At 66.5% G+C, this 17,296-nt stretch overlaps 1 protein-coding gene across 1 annotated transcript; it reads right to left on the bottom strand.

Annotated features, from left to right (window-relative positions):
• Window positions 1–1,806: 1,806 nt before the first annotated feature.
• On the bottom strand, window positions 1,807–15,095 carry ADM2 (adrenomedullin 2). Its single transcript, XM_075924221.1, has 3 exons — window positions 14,785–15,095; window positions 13,607–13,773; window positions 1,807–6,414 (listed from the first exon to the last, which is right to left on the bottom strand). Exons 2-3 carry the CDS (start codon window positions 13,720–13,722, stop codon window positions 6,036–6,038), a joined length of 495 nt encoding a protein of 164 aa, XP_075780336.1. The 5' UTR covers window positions 13,723–13,773; window positions 14,785–15,095; the 3' UTR covers window positions 1,807–6,035.
• Between the last annotated feature and the right edge of the window lie 2,201 nt (window positions 15,096–17,296).

The following is a 17,296-nucleotide window of genomic DNA, read 5'->3' as shown; positions in this document are numbered from 1 at the left end:
TTTGCCTCCCGTGGCCTGAGGCTCAGAGCCGGGAGAGTCTCCGTGGCCAAGCCCGTGGCCTCGTTCCTGCAACGGGGAGTCCAGGGATCCCTCCCCCCCCCCCCCCGGCGTGGGCCCTGGGCAGCTCTGTCTAGGCACACGCTGATGGGCCCCACACAGACACTCAGGGCCTCTCCACCCAGCCCCTCCTCTCCCCCTGGGGGGGGCCCAGAACCAGGAACACGGAGGTTCGGGGTGGGACCGTTCAGGGATGGGTGGGTCCTTTCTGTGGCTCACCTGAGCAGGTGGGAGGGGTGCAGGCACGGTGAGCCAGGACTCCCTGTAGCCGTCTGGCCAGGCCCTGTGAGGCAGTGGGGAGTCTGGGGGCTCCGGGGGGGTGTTGCACACGGGGGGCACGCAGGGCCTGGAGGTTAATGTGACAAAGGGGGGAGTTGGTTATTGCAGAGACCAGCCCAGAGTTGGAGCCACGGGGTCTGGGACCGGGTGACCCCGGATGGGCGGCAGAGGGGACCCCAGCAACCGGCCCAGCTGGTCCCAGGGAGGGGAGAACGGTAGACGGGGCGGGGGGAGAAGAGGGGCCAGGCGACTTACCTGGGGAGAGGGCCGGGGGAGGGGCTGTGGCTGGGGTATCGGAGGCTCTGCTGGGAGACGGGGGCTGGTTTTGGGGGACTGAGGGCAGAGCAGGCAGGACTCAGCCGGCTGCAGGGGAGGCTGACGTGGGGCTGAGGGCCCAGGCCGACCGGCCTGAGGGACCCATTGCTGTCAAAGCTCCATAGACCCTCCTGTTGGGTGCTGGCTGATAGTGGCTCTGGTCTAGAGAACAGGGGGGCACCGTGCCTTCTGGGGGAGGAGGCCCCGGGGTCCAGAGGGAGGGGACCCCCCGAGGGGGCTCACAGCGGAGGCAGGCGACTGGAGGCCCTGAGAGGCACGGTCCCGGAGGCGGAGGGGCGGACCCCCCAGGTAAGAGTGGGCCCCCCAAGAGAGGGTCACCGCACTGGAGTGGACTCCCCGAGAAGGGGCTGCCGCACTGGAGAGGGGGGGATCTGCCCAGGAGCCGAGGGGCCAAGCGTGGACACGACCTGTGAGCTGTGACAAGGCCACCCAGCCCTACAGCCTGTCCTGGGGCGTGGGGGTATAGCCATTGAGAGACCTAGCCTCCACAAATCTATCTAGCTCTTTTTTGAACCCTGTTAAAGTCCTGGCCTTCACCACATCCTGTGGCAAGGAGTTCCACAGGTTGACTGTGCGCTGAGTGAAGGAAAACTTCCTTTGGTTTGTTTTCAACCTGCTGCCTATTCATTTCATTGGGTGACCCCTAGTTCTTATCTTGTGGGACTAAGTAAATAACTTTTCCTTATTCACGTTTTCCACACCAGTCGTGATTGTATAGGCCTCTGTCACATCCCGCCTTCATCTCCTCTTTTCTAAGCTGAAAAGTCTCAAGTCTTTTTGATCTGTCTTCATATGGCGCCTGTTCCCAACCCCGAATCGGTTTTGTTGCCCTTTTCCAATTCCAAGAGATCTTTTTCGAGATGAGGCAACCACATCTGTACGCAGTATTCCAGATGTGGGCATGCCATGGCTTTATCCAGAGGCAATCAGCTGTTTTCTTATTCTCTACCCCTTCTTTAATGACTCCTTACATTGGGTGTTTTCAGAGAACGCTCCACAGTGACTCCAAGGTCTCTCTCTCGAGTCGTGGTAGCCAAACTAGTCCCCATCATATTGTGCGTAGAGTTGGGATTATTTTTCCAACATGCGAGACCTTTAACCGTGGCGCCTTTGGCATGAAGCAGACCAGGCTGGTGGCTTTTCCCACAGTGTTTAATCATGAGACTTACAGTTCGCTAAAGGAGCCACTGGCAGGGGGCTGCCAGGCCCGGTCAGTGCGTGTGAGGTGGGGCCAGCCCATAACAGACAGGGCTGTGCCCTCCGGGGGCGCGTGGGTGCCGGGGACTGTCTGGGGGCTTCCAGAGTGGAGGGGCTGGTCTGGAGTAGCGGGTGCCCCTACACACAGCCAGCGTGGACCCTGCATGGACCCCGGCCGCAAAGAGAGCCCAGTAACCCCTCCCAGACACCTTAGCCCCACCCCACGCCATGGGTCTGCCCCCCAACCCAGCCCCACGGGAACGCCTGAGCCCAGGGAGTGCAGCCTGGCCATCACGTGGGTACCGGGGATGCCTACCCCGTCTCCGGGCATCCCTGGAGCGTGTGTGTGTCTCCAGCCACACAAGGGCAGGTCCCTGGTCCATAAAGTGCTTTGAATGCAACCTGCTTTCAGTGCAGACTGACTGACAGGGCCCCCCCCTCGCCCCTCCACCCCGGGCGGCTGCCCCCAGGCCAGTGAAAACGGGGGGAGGGGAGGCCAATGTGCTAGTGGGTTTCTGTCGTCCACCCCCTCCCGATCCAATGTGAGAAAGAGCCCCCCCCTTTAGCGCACATCACCGGGGGGGGGGGGAAGGGGGGGTTCTGAGCCCTGTTCCACACCCAGGCCTGTCCGATCTAACCCCCGCTGTAGACCTGGCTGCGCTAGCAGCAGAATTCAGCCACCTCAGTGGGTGGATTAACTACGGGGCTGGAAATACCCCTGCCCCCCACTTGTGGGATGGGTCTGCGCTCCAGAGCCTGCAGCTGCAGCCCCATAGCCGTGCGGCGGGAGCCATGTTGTGCAGACCAGCCTGCAGCCTGCAGGAAATGCAGCATAGTGCTCAAGCCCTGCGAGGGAGGGGAGAGATGGACAGTGGGGTGTGAAAAGGAGGGGAGGGGTGAGCAGAGCCTGATACAGAGAAGGGCAGTCGTGACGCCTGCCCCAGCGGGTGTGAGCCAGGCTGTGCTAAGCAACACACACCACACGGTAGAGAAAATGCGCTTAGCAGAATCCAATTCACCTGTGGAACTCACTGGTGCAGGAGATGGGGCGGAAAGCACCAACAGTCGCCCCTTTGACTTGTGCACAGTGAAACCCGCAGGAGTGGACGTTCCACAGGCCTTCAGGGTGTGAGCTGGTCCCCACTGGGAGCAGCAGAAATTGTTCCAGTTTGGGCCCGGCAATGGCAGAACCAAGCCGGTTACCGGCCTCCCTCTGCAGCAGCCGTTAGCAGCCGGCAGGGCAGGGCGGGGGCTCGATGGGCCGTCCATCGCTTCTCACCACTGCCGGCTGGGCAGCTCAGCAGGGAGGTCCGGGCTCCCCACACATTTGGGGCAGCTCCCCAGGGAAGGACGCTGAAGCGAGGCAGGGCCAGGAGGCAGTGCCCGGCGTAGCCTGAGCCGGGCCGGGGCCGGAGCAAGAGGACAGGCAAACAAAGCAGCAGCGAGCAGGGGCCGCGTCCCCCCAGCCCAGCGCCCCACAGGTCTGCACAGCAATCCCGCAAGGGCCTGGAACTAGCGGGGAGACCCGACCCCCCAGCTAACCCCCGAGGGGAGACCTGGCTCCCAGGAGCAGCAATGGACCCGTGTCCTCGGAGGACACCCGCCAGCCTGGCTTCCGCACCGCCCCTCGGTACTGCCCACCTGCCACGACCCCCGCTCAGCTCAGCCCCAGCGGTGCCCACGGCAGGGCACGTGGGGGGAGGTGGAGCTGGGACCGTCCTGGCCAGCAGCACCCGCCACCGTGCTCCAAGCAGCCTGCCACGTCCCCCGGGTCCCCACGCCCAGTGGTCATGGAGAGATGCCCCTGGCGCTCTGCCCCGTGCCGGGGGGCAGCATGGGGGTGGGGACGGGCACTGTTAGCCCTGTTGGCGCTGGGACCGTGGGCCTGGCAAGCCCACTTGCCACCGCCCACCGTGCGAGGAAGCCGCTGACTCAGACGCCGGGTACGGCCCGGGGCTTGGCCAGCCCTTGCACAAGTCCTGGCGGCTGCTCGGCTCAGCCCGGCTGAGTCACGGCCCGGGTGCCCTGGGGCCCAGGGATGTTAAATCTCGCGAATTGACTAGTCGAGTAACCTCGCAAATTCTTATCGGTGACTCGACTATTCGATGGTCCCGGGGGCGGGGTGGCAGCCAGCGGGCTCCGGCCCCACTCCCGAGGAGCCCCCGCCGCTCCGCGCTGCGGCCGCTGGATCCGAGGAAGCAGCGCGGGGCGCCAGGCGGGAGCTGCTCTGCTAGGGGAGCCAGTTCTAAAACCAGCTCCCGTCGCAGCCCGGCTGCCTGTCGCCCCGCGCTGCTGCCTCCGATCCAGGGGTGGCAGCAGCCCGTCTGGGGGCGGATCGGAGCTCCTGGACCGTGTGCAAGCTGGGACTGAGCCGGGCTGCCCACCCAGCTCCTAATACACCTGAAATGCAGAGCCGCAGCGGGGGTAGGGCCCGGACCCGGAGCCAGGACTGAGCCGGGCTGCCCGCCCAGCTCCTAATACACCTGAAATGCAGAGCCGCAGCGGGGGTAGCGCCCGGACCCGGAGCCAGGACTGAGCCGGGCTGCTGGCCAGCTCCTAATACACCTGAAATGCAGAGCCGTAGCGGGGGTAGGGCCCGGACCCGGAGCCAGGACTGAGCCGGGCTGCTGGCCAGCTCCTAATACACCTGAAATGCAGAGCCGCAGCGGGGGTAGGGCCCGGACCCGGAGCCAGGACTGAGCCGGGCTGCTGGCCAGCTCCTAATACACCTGAAATGCAGAGCCGCAGCGGGGGTAGGGCCCGGACCCGGAGCCAGGACTGAGCCGGGCTGCTGGCCAGCTCCTAATACACCTGAAATGCAGAGCCGCAGCGGGGGTAGGGCCCGGACCCGGCGCCAGGACTGAGCCGGGCTGGCCAGCTCCTAATACACCTGAAATGCAGAGCCGCAGCGGGGGTAGGGCCCGGACCCGGCGCCAGGACTGAGCCGGGCTGCCGGCCAGCTCCTAATACACCTGAAATGCAGAGCCGCAGCGGGGGTAGGGCCCGGACCCGGAGCCAGGACTGAGCCGGGCTGGCCAGCCTGCTAAAAGAACTGCCAGGGAGGGGGGGCCGGGGGAATGCGGGTCGTCTAGAGTATTAACCTAGAAGCTTTTGCTTAGGGGTTAATCGGCCGCACTATCGCACCCCGGGCCACATCCCGCCCTCTGCCACCTGCCAGCACGGGGCACAGACCCGCCGGGACTCGGCAGCAGGGACACAGCCCCCCAGCCCCACCCCCTTGCATTGGCTGTGGGGAGCCCGGATCCCCCCCAGCAGTGACTCCCTCTCGGGGGCTGACGCTTGTGCTGCAGCCTGTACAGGCTGGGGGCCTGCGTGGCCGCTTTGTGCCCGGGCCCCTCTTGTGCTCCCAGTGGTACCCACCATGGCGCTGCCCAGGGGCTCCTGGCTCCCCGAGTTCCAGGCCACGTGGGGGCGCGGGGAAGCCAGAGCCAGGCCCCTGCCGCCTGCACGCTCCCGCCAGCCAGCCAGCCCCAGAGCCCGCCAGATGCTGCAGGCCCAGTCCTGCCCTTGGTGACGCCCTGGGCTCACACGCCCCACCCCCCAGCACGGACATGCAGCCACCTCCGAGGGGCAGCCCAGCAGCTGAGCGCCTGCAGCCGTGCTACAGGGGCGCTCAGGCCAGGCCGCACGAGGGAACCTGGGGAGGCGAAACACAATTCCCCAGGACACCCAGGCCGGGACGGGAAGGGGCCGGGCTCTTCCTGGGGGTCAGGCCGTCCCTTCATCTCTCCCCATGCGGGCTGCTGGCGTGGACGGCGGGACCCCTGGGAAACAGACCCCCCCCCCACCTAGAATGGGGCTGCACAGGCAGAAACAGTCACATCTCCCCCCCCTCCACTTCACTCCCCCTTCTCCCGAAACGCAGCAGGAGGAGTCTGCTCCTCCCCCGCTGCCCCCTCTCCTCTGGGGCTCAGCCTCTCTGCCCACGCGCCAGCTGCAGCGCGGGGCCGCTGCCCCCTTGTCCTCGGTCCCAGCCGCCACTGCCCGGCCCCCGAAGACACGGCACATGGGGCTCTGGACTCTGCAAGGAAGCGCTTTAGTAAAGGCTCCTACACCAGGTACGGGGGGCGTGGCTGCCCCGTGGAGGCAGGCGGGGGGGGCTCAGCCCAAAGCAACCCGGCCCCGCCCCCCGGCGGCTCCCTCCTTCACCCGTAGCTGTGGGGGCTGCTGGGGTTCATGGGCGACGAGTCCTGGCGGCCCGACTGGCCCATGAGCTGCCAGAGCCGGTGCCCGAGGTTCTGCACCTGGCAGGTGCCCAAGACGCAGCCCACGCGCATCAGCTGGGCGTGGTGGCGGCGGGGGGCCGCGTGGCGCTTGGCACGCCCGGGGCCAGTCCGTGGGAGGCGAGGGGGCCCCGCTCGGCTTCGGGGGCCAGGGAGGGGCCACAGCAGGGCGGCCGGCGTCTCCCCGAGCCGTTCCCAGTCCAGCTGTGCTCTCGCGGTGCCAAGCCGGAGCAGCTCCATGGTCCTCCTCTGCGGGGGCCGACTCCCCAGCGGCGCGGCGGGTCTCCTGTCCGGGGGCTCCCTGCACCACAAGAGCACAAAGGTCAGGACGCAGGCCTGGCCCTATCCCGACGGGGCACAAGAGGGCCGGGGCGAGGCTGGGCGTGGGCCCTGAGAGCGGGCATGGCTGGGGGGGAGCTGGGCCGTGCCCCGTGCCACGCTGGTGCGGCCTGTGCCACGTGCACTGGGAGTTTGATAGTGACCGTGCAAAGGACCACTCACGGGGGAAGGGCCCTTGTGGCCGTGTGGGGATGGCTCCAGCCCCATCCCAGGTCCTAGGTTCCTGGCTGGGCACATGGTCCTGGCCAGCACAACGGCCTTTGTCATGTCCCCCCACCCTCCTGCAACCGCTCCATCCTCAGGCTTTTCCCCTGCTCCAAGTGCAGTCGGCTGCTGCAGCCACCACTCACGGCCCCCTGAGAGCAGCCACGCTGGGCTGACTTTCCCAGCCTGGGAGTGCCCTGGCATCCTTCCAGAAAGGCCTCCTCCCGCCCTGCCGAAAGGCCAGGCAGACAGGGCTAGACAGAGGCCGCGTGGGGGGCCCATCCCAGCTGAGGGTCTGTCCCCCACTGCTCCGGCGGAACAGCCACGCCCACAGGGCTGCCCTACAGCCCCTCTCTCCTGGTACCACGCTGACCACGGGGCCGGGCCCCAGAGCGGGACAGCCACTCCAACGGGCTGAGAAACTCTGCAGACCCCGGTTCAACAGCCGTTCCTGGGCTGCTCTGCTGGGCCTGCCTGCCTGAAGCCCACTGCGGTCAAATCTCAGCTGTGCCACTGACGGGCACCGTGGCCTTGGGGGCATCACTTAACCCACCGTGTTCAGACCGGGGTGTCTAAAATGAGGCGGCAGCGTCTGTATTTAGGCCCGTAAGCCAGCAGCGCCTTGCGACTGCGCACAGCTGCTGCCTCAGCCAAGCCAGGGAGTCTGGCAGGACTGGCCTTCAGAAACTCAGAGCGGCAGCCCCTGGAAAAGGCCTCTCCCCCGGCCCAGGATGACTCAGTCCGGGAATGTTTGTGGCGTGGCGAGGCAGCGCCCTGGGGTGCTAACAGCCTGCAAACCCAGCGGGGCAGAGAGGCCGGCGAGCCGAGCCGTTTGGATCAGACCGGACTGAGTCCTGGAGACTAGCCGGGCCCTGGCTGGAGCCTCCCTGGTGCCTTTCGCTCCCCGCTGGGCCCAGAGGCCCGGCCAGAGGGCAAATCCCCGGCATAGCCGCGCTGAGATGTTCTGCCTTTGCCCACGCCGCAGGGCCCCCCCCCAGTCTCTCCCGCCGCAGAACCTGCCCGACAGTGTGACACAGCCAGCGCCCGCGGGAACCCGCACCCGGCAGCAGCTCTACAGCCCTCCACAGGGACCTCCAGCAGGGGAGGGAGGTGGGATGCCAGGGGAGAGGGAGAAATTAGAGAAAATGCAGGTTGTGAAATTAGAGAGAGAACTGTGGGGGCACTGTGCCAGGAAGCTCACAGCACTGGCAACAGGCACCGAGCTAGCAGGGCACTGCTGCCAGGAAGCTCACAGCACTGGGACCAGAACTATGAGGGCACTGCTGGAGGGAAGCTCACAGCACCGGTGACAGGCACAGAAGTGGCAGGGCACTGCTGGAAGGAAGCTCACAGCATTAGTGACAGGCAGAGAAGCAGCAGGGCACTGCTACAGGGAAGCTCACAGCACCAGCAATGGGCAGAGAAGTGGCACGGCACTGCTGGAAGGAAGCTCACAGCACTGGCGACAGGCAGAGAAATGGCAGGGCACTGCTGGAAGGAAGCTCACAGCACTGGCGACAGGCAGAGAAACAGCAGGGCACTGCTGGAAGGAAGCTCACAGCACTGGCGACAGGCAGAGAAACGGCAGGGCACTGCTGGAGAAGCTCACAACACTGGTGACAGGCAAAGAAGCAGCAGGGCACTGCAGGAGGGAAGCTCACAGCCCTGGCAATGGGCAGAGAGGTGGCAGGGCACTGCTGGAGGGAAGCTCACAGCACCAGCAACGGGCAGAGAAGCAGCAGGGCACTGCAGAAGGGAAGCTCACAGCACCAGCAACGGGCAGAGAAGCAGCAGGGCACTGCTGGAGGGAAGCTCACAGCACTGGCGACAGGCAGAGAAACGGCAGGGCACTGCTGGAGGGAAGCTCACAGCACTGGCGACAGGCAGAGAAACGGCAGGGCACTGCTGGAGAAGCTCACAACACTGGTGACAGGCAAAGAAGCAGCAGGGCACTGCAGGAGGGAAGCTCACAGCACCGGCAATGGGCAGAGAAGCAGCAGGGCACTGCAGGAGGGAAGCTCACAGCACCGGCAATGGGCAGAGAGGTGGCAGGGCACTGCAGGAGGGAAGCTCACAGCCCTGGCAATGGGCAGAGAGGTGGCAGGGCACTGCTGGAGGGAAGCTCACAGCAGTGCCAATGGGCAGAGAAGCAGCAGGGCACTGCAGGAGGGAAGCTCACAGCACCAGCGACGGGCAGAGAGGCGTCAGGGCGCAGGAGCTGGGCGAGGGAGGGGAACAAGCAATCCAGCGCAGCAGGGAGCGGCGGGAGGGCAGGGATGCCCTGGGGAGCAGGCACGTGAGGCTGCGCCGGGCGGGAGCCAGGCCAAGCCGCCGCCGTACCTGCCGCAGCACACGTACGCGCCGCCGCATCATTATCCCTGGGACGTGCCGGTTCTGGCCCCTGCGAAGCTGCCGCGCCAGGGCCTCGCCCCCGAACCGGCACGACTGCGCCGCAGCCACAGGGCCGGGCGCCCGCCCTGCCTCTGCCGCCCCCACCCGCAGCGGGGCCGCCGCCTGCCGCCTGCGCCCCGGCCCTGCCCCGCGGGGAGCCCGGCTACGTGCCACCGCAGCAGGGAGCCGGGCGCGCTCACAGGGTTCCTCCCAGCCTTTAGCCCCATGGAAACTCGCCCGCCTCCCCGGGCCCGGGAGACCCCAAACCTCCAGCTTCCCCGCCTGCTCCTGCAACCCCCAATCGCCCCAAAACCCAGCCCCCCTGCACCAGCTCCCCCGCCCGCCCCACACGGGAGAGCCCCAAACCGAGGGGTCCCCGGAGAAGGGCCTGCCAGCAGCTGCCTCCTCTATGTCCCGTGGGCAGGGCCCCACCACCATGGGAGCCGGGCGAGCCGGCCCTGGACCAGCCCTGAGCTTTATGCAAAGGGTCGGGGATCTCCCACGCCCAGGAGGCCAGCGGGCACGAGCGGGACAGACCCCGGAGCCCGCTGGACTAGCCCACCCCGAGCCCCACGAGCCTCCGGCTCCCGCTCCTGGCTCTGCAGCCACACGGGGCGAGCGCCAGGAACAGGCAGGTCCGTGCCTCTGCCCTGAGCGCCCCCCTCCCTCTGCAAAATGGGGGGACTCCCAGCCCCCCCAACCCCGGGCCGAGGTCTGGGCAGCTCCCCCGCTCAGCAGGACCCAGAGCGGCGCCCGCAAACTGCATCCCGTGTGGCCGTACAGCGCCCTGGTGGGGCCCCCTCAGCCCTCGGCCACGGGACCAGCCTGCAGGGAGCTGCTGGCTCCCACGCTGATGCAGGTGCCCCCGTCCCAGCCACTGCAGACAGGGTCAGGGAAGATCCTGAGTCACCCCTGGCCACCACCCCCGGCCCCAGTCACGTCCCCAGGGAGCCTGCCAGCGGGCGCTGACTCGGGGTTCTGGCAGTTCTGCCTTTTCCATAATGGCCTGGGGGTCATGTGCAGCCACACGCACATGCATGCACCCACGCCCGGCCCTGCACCCACATACGGCCCTGCACCCACACATGCATGCACCCACGCCCGGCCCTGCACCCACATACGGCCCTGCACCCACACATGCATGCACCCACGCCCGGCCCTGCACCCACATACGGCCCTGCACCCACATACGGCCCTGCACCCACACATGCATGCACCCACGCCTGGCCCTGCACCCACATATGGCCCTGCACCCACACATGCATGCACCCACGCCCGGCCCTGCACCCACATACGGCCCTGCACCCACATACGGCCCTGCACCCACACATGCATGCACCCACGCCCGGCCCTGCACCCACATACGGCCCTGCACCCACACATGCATGCACCCACGCCTGGCCCTGCACCCACATACGGCCCTGCACCCACACATGCATGCACCCACGCCTGGCCCTGCACCCACATACGGCCCTGCATGCACCTACACACGTGCACTCACGCCTGCATGCACCCACACACGGCCCTGCATGCCCCCAGACACCTGCACTCATGCCTGCATGCACCCACACCCAGCCCCGCATGCACCCACGCCGGCATGCACCCATGCACGGCCCTGCACCTACACACGGCCCTGCATGCTCCTACACACCTGCACTCACACCTGCATGTACCCACGCCCAGCCCTCCATGCATCCACTCATCTGCACCTATGCATGCATGCATTCGCATTTGGCCCTGCATGTGCCCATGTACCTGCACCCATGCCTGGCCCTGCATACATCCACCCGCCTGCACCCACACCTGCATGCACCCACACCCAGCCCTGCGTGCATCCACCCATGCACGTACTCACGCACCTGCATCCACGCCTGCATGCACCCACACCCGGTCCTGCATGCATTCACCTGCCTGCAGCCGTCCCTGCATGCCCCCTTGCATGCACACCCAACCACATGCATCCAATTTCCATGCAATCACCATGCCATGTGCGTTCTCCAAGGCCCCCACCCACATGCCCCTATCCCAGCACACATCTCTCATGCCAACCTGCGTGTGCCCACATGCCCGCCCACCGGCACCCATGCTCCATTCACATCCCCACACCTCCACCCGCCCCATCCCCCTCTGCCCACCCCTCCCACCGCCATCGCCCCCAGGTGGGCAGACACCCCTGGCAATTCACCCCCTGCCTGTGTGCACCCAAACACTCCTGCCCACCCAGCAGGGCTGCTCCCTCCTCTGGACGCCCGGCCGCACCTCGCCTCTGCCGGGGCACTCTGCCTCTGGGGAGGAGCGCTTCGGGAGGGGGGGCCGACTCGCACAGCCCTCGGGGCATGCTGCTGGGCCAGGTGCGGCACACAGTGTCGGGTCGGGGCCGTGCACACAGAGCTCTCCAGGCGCCCCCCACCCCACGCAGGGCCCTTTGGCGGAGAGAAGGGAGGGCCCAGTCCCGAGGCAAAGGCCGGGATGGGAGGCGGGGAGCGGGGAGCAGAGTCCTCGCTCTGGAATGCCAGGCCCATGACGGTGCAGGCTGACAGTGTCCAGACGAGGAGGTCGGACGGGCCTTCCCCACCAGCCGGCCCCGGCACAAGGAACAGCCAAATTCCTACCGCCCGGGAGATAGAAACTGCCACCCTGGGCCAGGGCCCTGTACGCTGCCCGGTGCCCCGTGATGGGCAGACACCCCGGGGCACTGGCCGGGTGCCCCCCCCCCCCCCCGGTCTGGCACAGCACCCCCTGCTGGGCAGCCCCAGGGCTGCTCTGGCCACCGCGCGATTCATTTCAGAGTGAAAAGCCCCGCCACCGGATTTCCGACCGATCCATACCGGCCGCGGCGTTCCCCTCTGTCCCTGCGCCGCCCCACGCCTGCCTGCACCTCTCCTAGCACAGTCAGCGCCACGCTCCGGCCGGCCCCTTCCGTGGGTCATCTGCCCCCGCTCCCCTCCCGGGACGCTCAACGCTGGCTCAGCTGTGGCCCCCAACGGGAGCGCCGTCCCGTGAGAAACAGGCTCATGCTGAGGCAGCTGCAGGTGAGCCAAGCCAAGGACTCCATCACGCCCCAGCCCCTCTGCCCTGCCGCCCCTCCCTCGGGGCTCCCCCCAGCGCCACTGGCCAGGATGACCCCAGTCCAGGGGACAACCAGAAGGGCGGGGGGGGTCACAAAGCGGAGGGGCATGAGTGTCCTGCCGGGTATGTGAGCACAGGGCCTGGCCCAGCGTGACTGTCCACATGCCCACACACGGGCCACGGGGCACCCCAGCACCACGCCGCCCCGTGGCCAGTCACGTCAGCGCACCTCTGTATTCCCTGGGAGCCCGGCGCGGAGGCAACCCCAACGCCGCTGCCCCAACGTGGGAGGCGGGGGCCCCTCCCCAGACCCGTTACAGCCACGCCCGCCGAGCCGGGAACAGAACGGGGCTGAGGGTGAAGCTGGGGGCCAGGGACCGCTCGGAGCATGGCGCTGGGCTCAGACGGGCGCTGCCCCGGCCCCCAACGCCCCAGGCTGAGCCGCTCAGTACATCCTGATTCTCCCAGGGGCGGGCACACACCAGCTGATCGTCACGCTCGCCATCCCTGGCCTTGTCTGCGCACGCAGGGCTTGGAGAGCTCCCCGGGCACAGCACTGCCAGAGCACCAGCTGCTCCCGGCTCCGTCCTCAACATCCATCCGTCACCTGACCCCTCAGCTCGCCAGGGGAGCGTACTCAGTACCCAGGTCACACAGCCAGGGAGCGGGAGAGTCCTGACTCCCAGGATCTAACCACTAGGCCATCCTCCTGGCCTGGCTCCCCAGCAGGGCTGGGCAGAGCGACGAGAACCTGCCAGTGCCCACAGGCGCTGCTGCACCCAGCCAGGCAGTTAGCACCGCCCGCCCTGTCCCTACTGGATTCACACAGCGTCCCCGTCCCAGGCCCTGCCCCCACCAGCACCCCTCCCCCAGAGCACGGACTCCGCGCCGGAGCCGCATGACAAGGCTGCAGTGTCTCCGAGATTCCCCGGCCATGGAGCCAACCTGCTGCCCACACAAAGGCCCCTCTGTCCCGGGGACCCAGCACCCGGGGAAATCAGGACGCGCTGGCCGCAGGTTACAGAGCGCGTCCTGGGCGCGGTGGGCGTGCTGAGCTCTGCCCCCAAGGGGAGCCCCCCGGGCCGGCCACCAGGGAGAGAGGGTGCCCGGACCTACCTGAGGAAGTGGGTGGGCATCTCTGGGGCTTCTCGCTAGCACCCAGGCCCTGGGGAAGGGCCCCACTTCCCTTTCCAGCCCCCAGCTTCCGTGTCCCACTCCCATGGGGAACCCGCAGCAGGCGGGGCCAGCAGCCAATGGGGGGGTCACTTTCTCCAACAAGGAGGCACCAGTTGGACCCCAGCCCAGGAATTTAACACCCAGGGCCCGGGGGAGGCAGAGGCCCAGGCTGGGAGCACAGGCCGTGTGGGGCAACCTGCATCCGCGGCCACTAGCCCTGCGCAGCCTCTGTGTCTGGGCGCCACAGACCCCGGGCTGCAGGGGACGGGACGGGGGGTGTCTGGAGCGGCGGGGCAGCGGCGGGGGGCGCTCACCTGTCTCTGGGCAGCAGCAGGGGGCGCCCCACGGGCAGGGGCCGGCAGCCCGGCAGCTGCAGCAGACACAGACCCAGGCTGATGCAACCCAGCGCGGCCGGCAGCAGGGCTCCCATGCCGGGCCGGGCGGGCGGGGCGCCGGGCGGCGGGACACCCGGCTCCGGGGGCTGCAACAGGAGAGCGAGGCGCACTCAGCGGAGGGGTCCTCGGCGGGCGGGGATGTTGGTCCCTGGGGGGCCGCGGGACTCCCCCTGCCCCGGGCCCGGCTCCTGCAAATCTCCCTTCGCTGGACCCCGAGAGCGCCGGGACCCCCCGGAACCCCCCGCTCCCCTGCAGCGCCCCGGGACCCCCTCGCCCCCCCGGGATCCCCCGCCCCCTGCAGCGCCCCGGGACCCCCTCGCCCCCCCCGGGATCCCCCGCCCCCTGCAGCGCCCCGGGACCCCCTCGCCCCCCCGGGATCCCCCGCCCCCTGCAGCGCCCCGGGAACCCCTCGCCCCCCCCGGGATCCCCCGCCCCCTGCAGCGCCCCGGGAACCCCTCGCCCCCCCCCGGGATACCCCGCCCCCCTGCAGCGCCTCGGGATCCCCCGCCCCCCTGCAGCGCCCCGGGACCCTCGCCCCCCCCGGGATTCCCCGCCCCCCTGCAGCGCCCCGGGACCCTCGCCCCCCCGGGATTCCCCGCCCCCCTGCAGCGCCTCGGGATCCCCCGCCCCCCTGCAGCGCCCCGGGACCCTCGCCCCCCCCGGGATTCCTCGCCCCCTGCAGCGCCCCGGGACCCTCGCCCCCCCCCCCGGGATTCCCCGCCCCCCTGCAGCGCCCCGGGAACAACTCGCCCTCCCCGGGACCCTCGCCCCCCCCGGGATTCCCCGCCCCCCTGCAGCGCCCCGGGACCCTCGCCCCCCCGGGATCCCCCGCCCCCCTGCAGCGCCCCGGGACCCTCGCTCCCCCGGGACCCTCGCCCCCCCCCAACCGCTCTCCCCGCACCATCCCGGATCTCCGCGCATCCCCCCCCCCCCCGCAGCGCCCCGGGACCCTCGCCTCCCCCGACCCCCCCAGCCTCTGTCCCTAGCTCAGCGGCGGGACCGGGCTATCGGGACGTTCCGGATGCCCCGGGGATCCCGGTTCCCCCGATTCTCCGCCAGCTGCCGCCCCCCGCAGCCCGGCCCGGCCGGTTCCGCACCTGAGCTCTGGCCCGGCTCGCGGCTCCGGAGTCCTGCTCCGCCCGGTGCAAGGCGCCTGCAGCCGGACGCGGGGCCGGTTCTGCGCCCGCTCAGGCTCAGCGGCGCCCCCAAGTCCGGGCGCGGTCTCGGTTCGGCCGGTCCCGGTCCGCCCCGGGGCGATTGGCTTGTCCCGTGTCCGGCCGGCTCGGCTCGGCGCTGCGGGTCCGCTCCGCCCGCTGCCTCGCCCTGTCCCGGGAGGTTCTGCCCCGGAGTCTGGCTGCGTCTGGCTCTCTCCGCCGGGCTCCCAGGTTAAATATTCTCCGGGCGTCCTGTTAGCCGGGAGGGGCTGGGCTGGGCTGGGCTGGGCTTGCAGTCCTAGCCCAGCCTCTGCGCCGGGGGAGGGACAGCAGCCCAGCCGGGCGGGCCCTGCCTGCGTCCCTGCGGCCCGGCCCGGACACCTGCCCCGCACCCGCATCCGCCACAGAGCCGCACAGCCCCCGGCCGCGCACGGGAATCCGGCTGCTCCACTCAGGAGAGCAGCAGAGACCTCCCCCCCCCCCCCCCCCGCATGCTTCTCCTCGGGGACATGGGGGGGGACAGGTGGGTTGTGTGAGAGGGGGGATAGATAGATCGAAGGGTGTGTGGGAATAGATAGATAGATAGATAGATAGATAGAGGGGGTGTGTGGGGATAGATAGATAGATAGATAGATAGATAGATGGGGTGGGTGGGGATAGATAGATAGATAGATAGAGGGGGTGGGGATAGATAGATAGATAGATAGATAGATAGATAGATAGATAGATAGATAGATAGATAGATAGATAGATAGATAGATAGATAGATGGGGTGGGTGGGGATAGATAGATAGATAAATAGATAGATAGAGGGGGTGTATGGGGATAGATAGATAGATAGATAGATAGATAGATAGATAGATAGATAGATAGATAGATAGATAGATAGATGGGGTGGGTGGGGATAGATAGATAGATAGATAGATAGATAGATAGATAGATAGATAGATAGAGGGGGGTGTGGGGATAGATAGATAGATAGATAGATAGATAGATAGATGGGGTGGGTGGGGATAGATAGATAGATAAATAGATAGATAGAGGGGGTGTATGGGGATAGATAGATAGATAGATAGATAGATAGATAGATAGATAGATAGATAGATAGATGGGGTGGGTGGGGATAGATAGATAGATAAATAGATAGATAGAGGGGGTGTATGGGGATAGATAGATAGATAGATAGATAGATAGATAGATAGATAGATAGATAGATAGATAGATGGGGTGGGTGGGGATAGATAGATAGATAGATAGATAGATAGATAGATAGATAGATAGATAGGTGTGTGGGAATAGATGGGGGGAGTGTGGAGATAGATAGATAGATAGATAGATAGATAGATAGATAGATAGATGGGGTGGGTGGGGATAGATAGATAGATAGATAGATAGATGGGGTGTATGGGGATAGATAGATAGATAGATAGATAGATAGATAGATAGATAGATAGATAGATAGATAGAGGGGGTGTATGGGGATAGATAGATAGATAGATGGGGTGGGTGGGGATAGATAGATAGATAGATAGATAGATAGATAGATAGATAGGGGGTGGGGATAGATAGATAGAGGGGGTGGGTGGGGATAGATAGATAGAGTGTGGGGGGGGATAAATTGATAGCCTATGTGTGGCGAGAGAGAGGGGCTGACTCATTCCTCTCTTCCACCCCCTTCCCCCAGTACCTGACTCTTCCTCTCCAGAGACTGTGGCCCCCGTCCTGTGCACCCTCCTGCCCTCTCTCCGCTGGCCGGCCTGCCTGCTTTGCAGTACCCCATAGGGTCCAGGTGAGGGCAGCGCGAGCCGGGACTCTGCCTCTGTCCTCCTGCTCCCCAAACAGCTGATCCTAGCTCACGCCCCGCTCGGCCCTCACCCCAAGGTGCCCACCCTCCTCTCCTGCCGGCCTCGGCCTGCGCCCCCGTCAGGCAGCACAAAGGGGGGGCTTGCCCCTGGGATCCCATGACAAGGAGCTGGAAGGGCTGGCTCATGGCACGGCTTTCAGGGCTCTGCTTTGGATGGGCGGTGTGGAGGAGGGAGCTTGGTTTGCGGGGTCCCTCGCCTGTCCCTGTGGCGCCCTAGGTCTGTTGTGAGGAGAGCCGCTCTCCCCCTCCGGCTGGCTGACGGTCTGGGAGCGGAGCGACTGATTTTCCCCTGGCTTGGCAGTATCCACAAAGATGCCACTTTTATTGAACGGGCCCCAGAGCCTGAGCTCCCAGCCCTTCCAGTGGGGGTGGACATGACTGGCGGGGGGCGGGAGCAGTGTTTGAGCAGCTGGCAGAGCTGTACCAGCTGTGGGAATAACCACAGCTCTGCCCCAGAACCTTGTACCAGGGCTAACTCAGTTTAAAACAGCAGCGTGTGGCCTTGCAGAACAATTGAAAACGTAAATCCCATGAAGATCCACTCAGGACAAACGTTCACCCTTCTGAGTTGTCCTGTTTTACTTTCTTAGG

This window comes from Pelodiscus sinensis, chromosome 1, assembly GCF_049634645.1.
Source record: "Pelodiscus sinensis isolate JC-2024 chromosome 1, ASM4963464v1, whole genome shotgun sequence".
Lineage (NCBI taxonomy): Eukaryota > Metazoa > Chordata > Testudines > Trionychidae > Pelodiscus > Pelodiscus sinensis.
Note: the sequence above shows the minus strand (reverse complement) of the source record. Positions and strands in the feature narration are given on the sequence as shown.

Bases quoted from the DNA above. Each gene is read 5' to 3' on its own strand.
- ADM2 (XM_075924221.1), bottom strand. From the start codon at position 13,722: ATGGGAGCCCTGCTGCCGGCCGCGCTGGGTTGCATCAGCCTGGGTCTG. The intron at 6,415-13,606 runs GTGAGCGCCCCC...CTTGTGGTGCAG, and splicing joins CTGCTGCTGCCCAGAGACAG to GGAGCCCCCGGACAGGAGAC.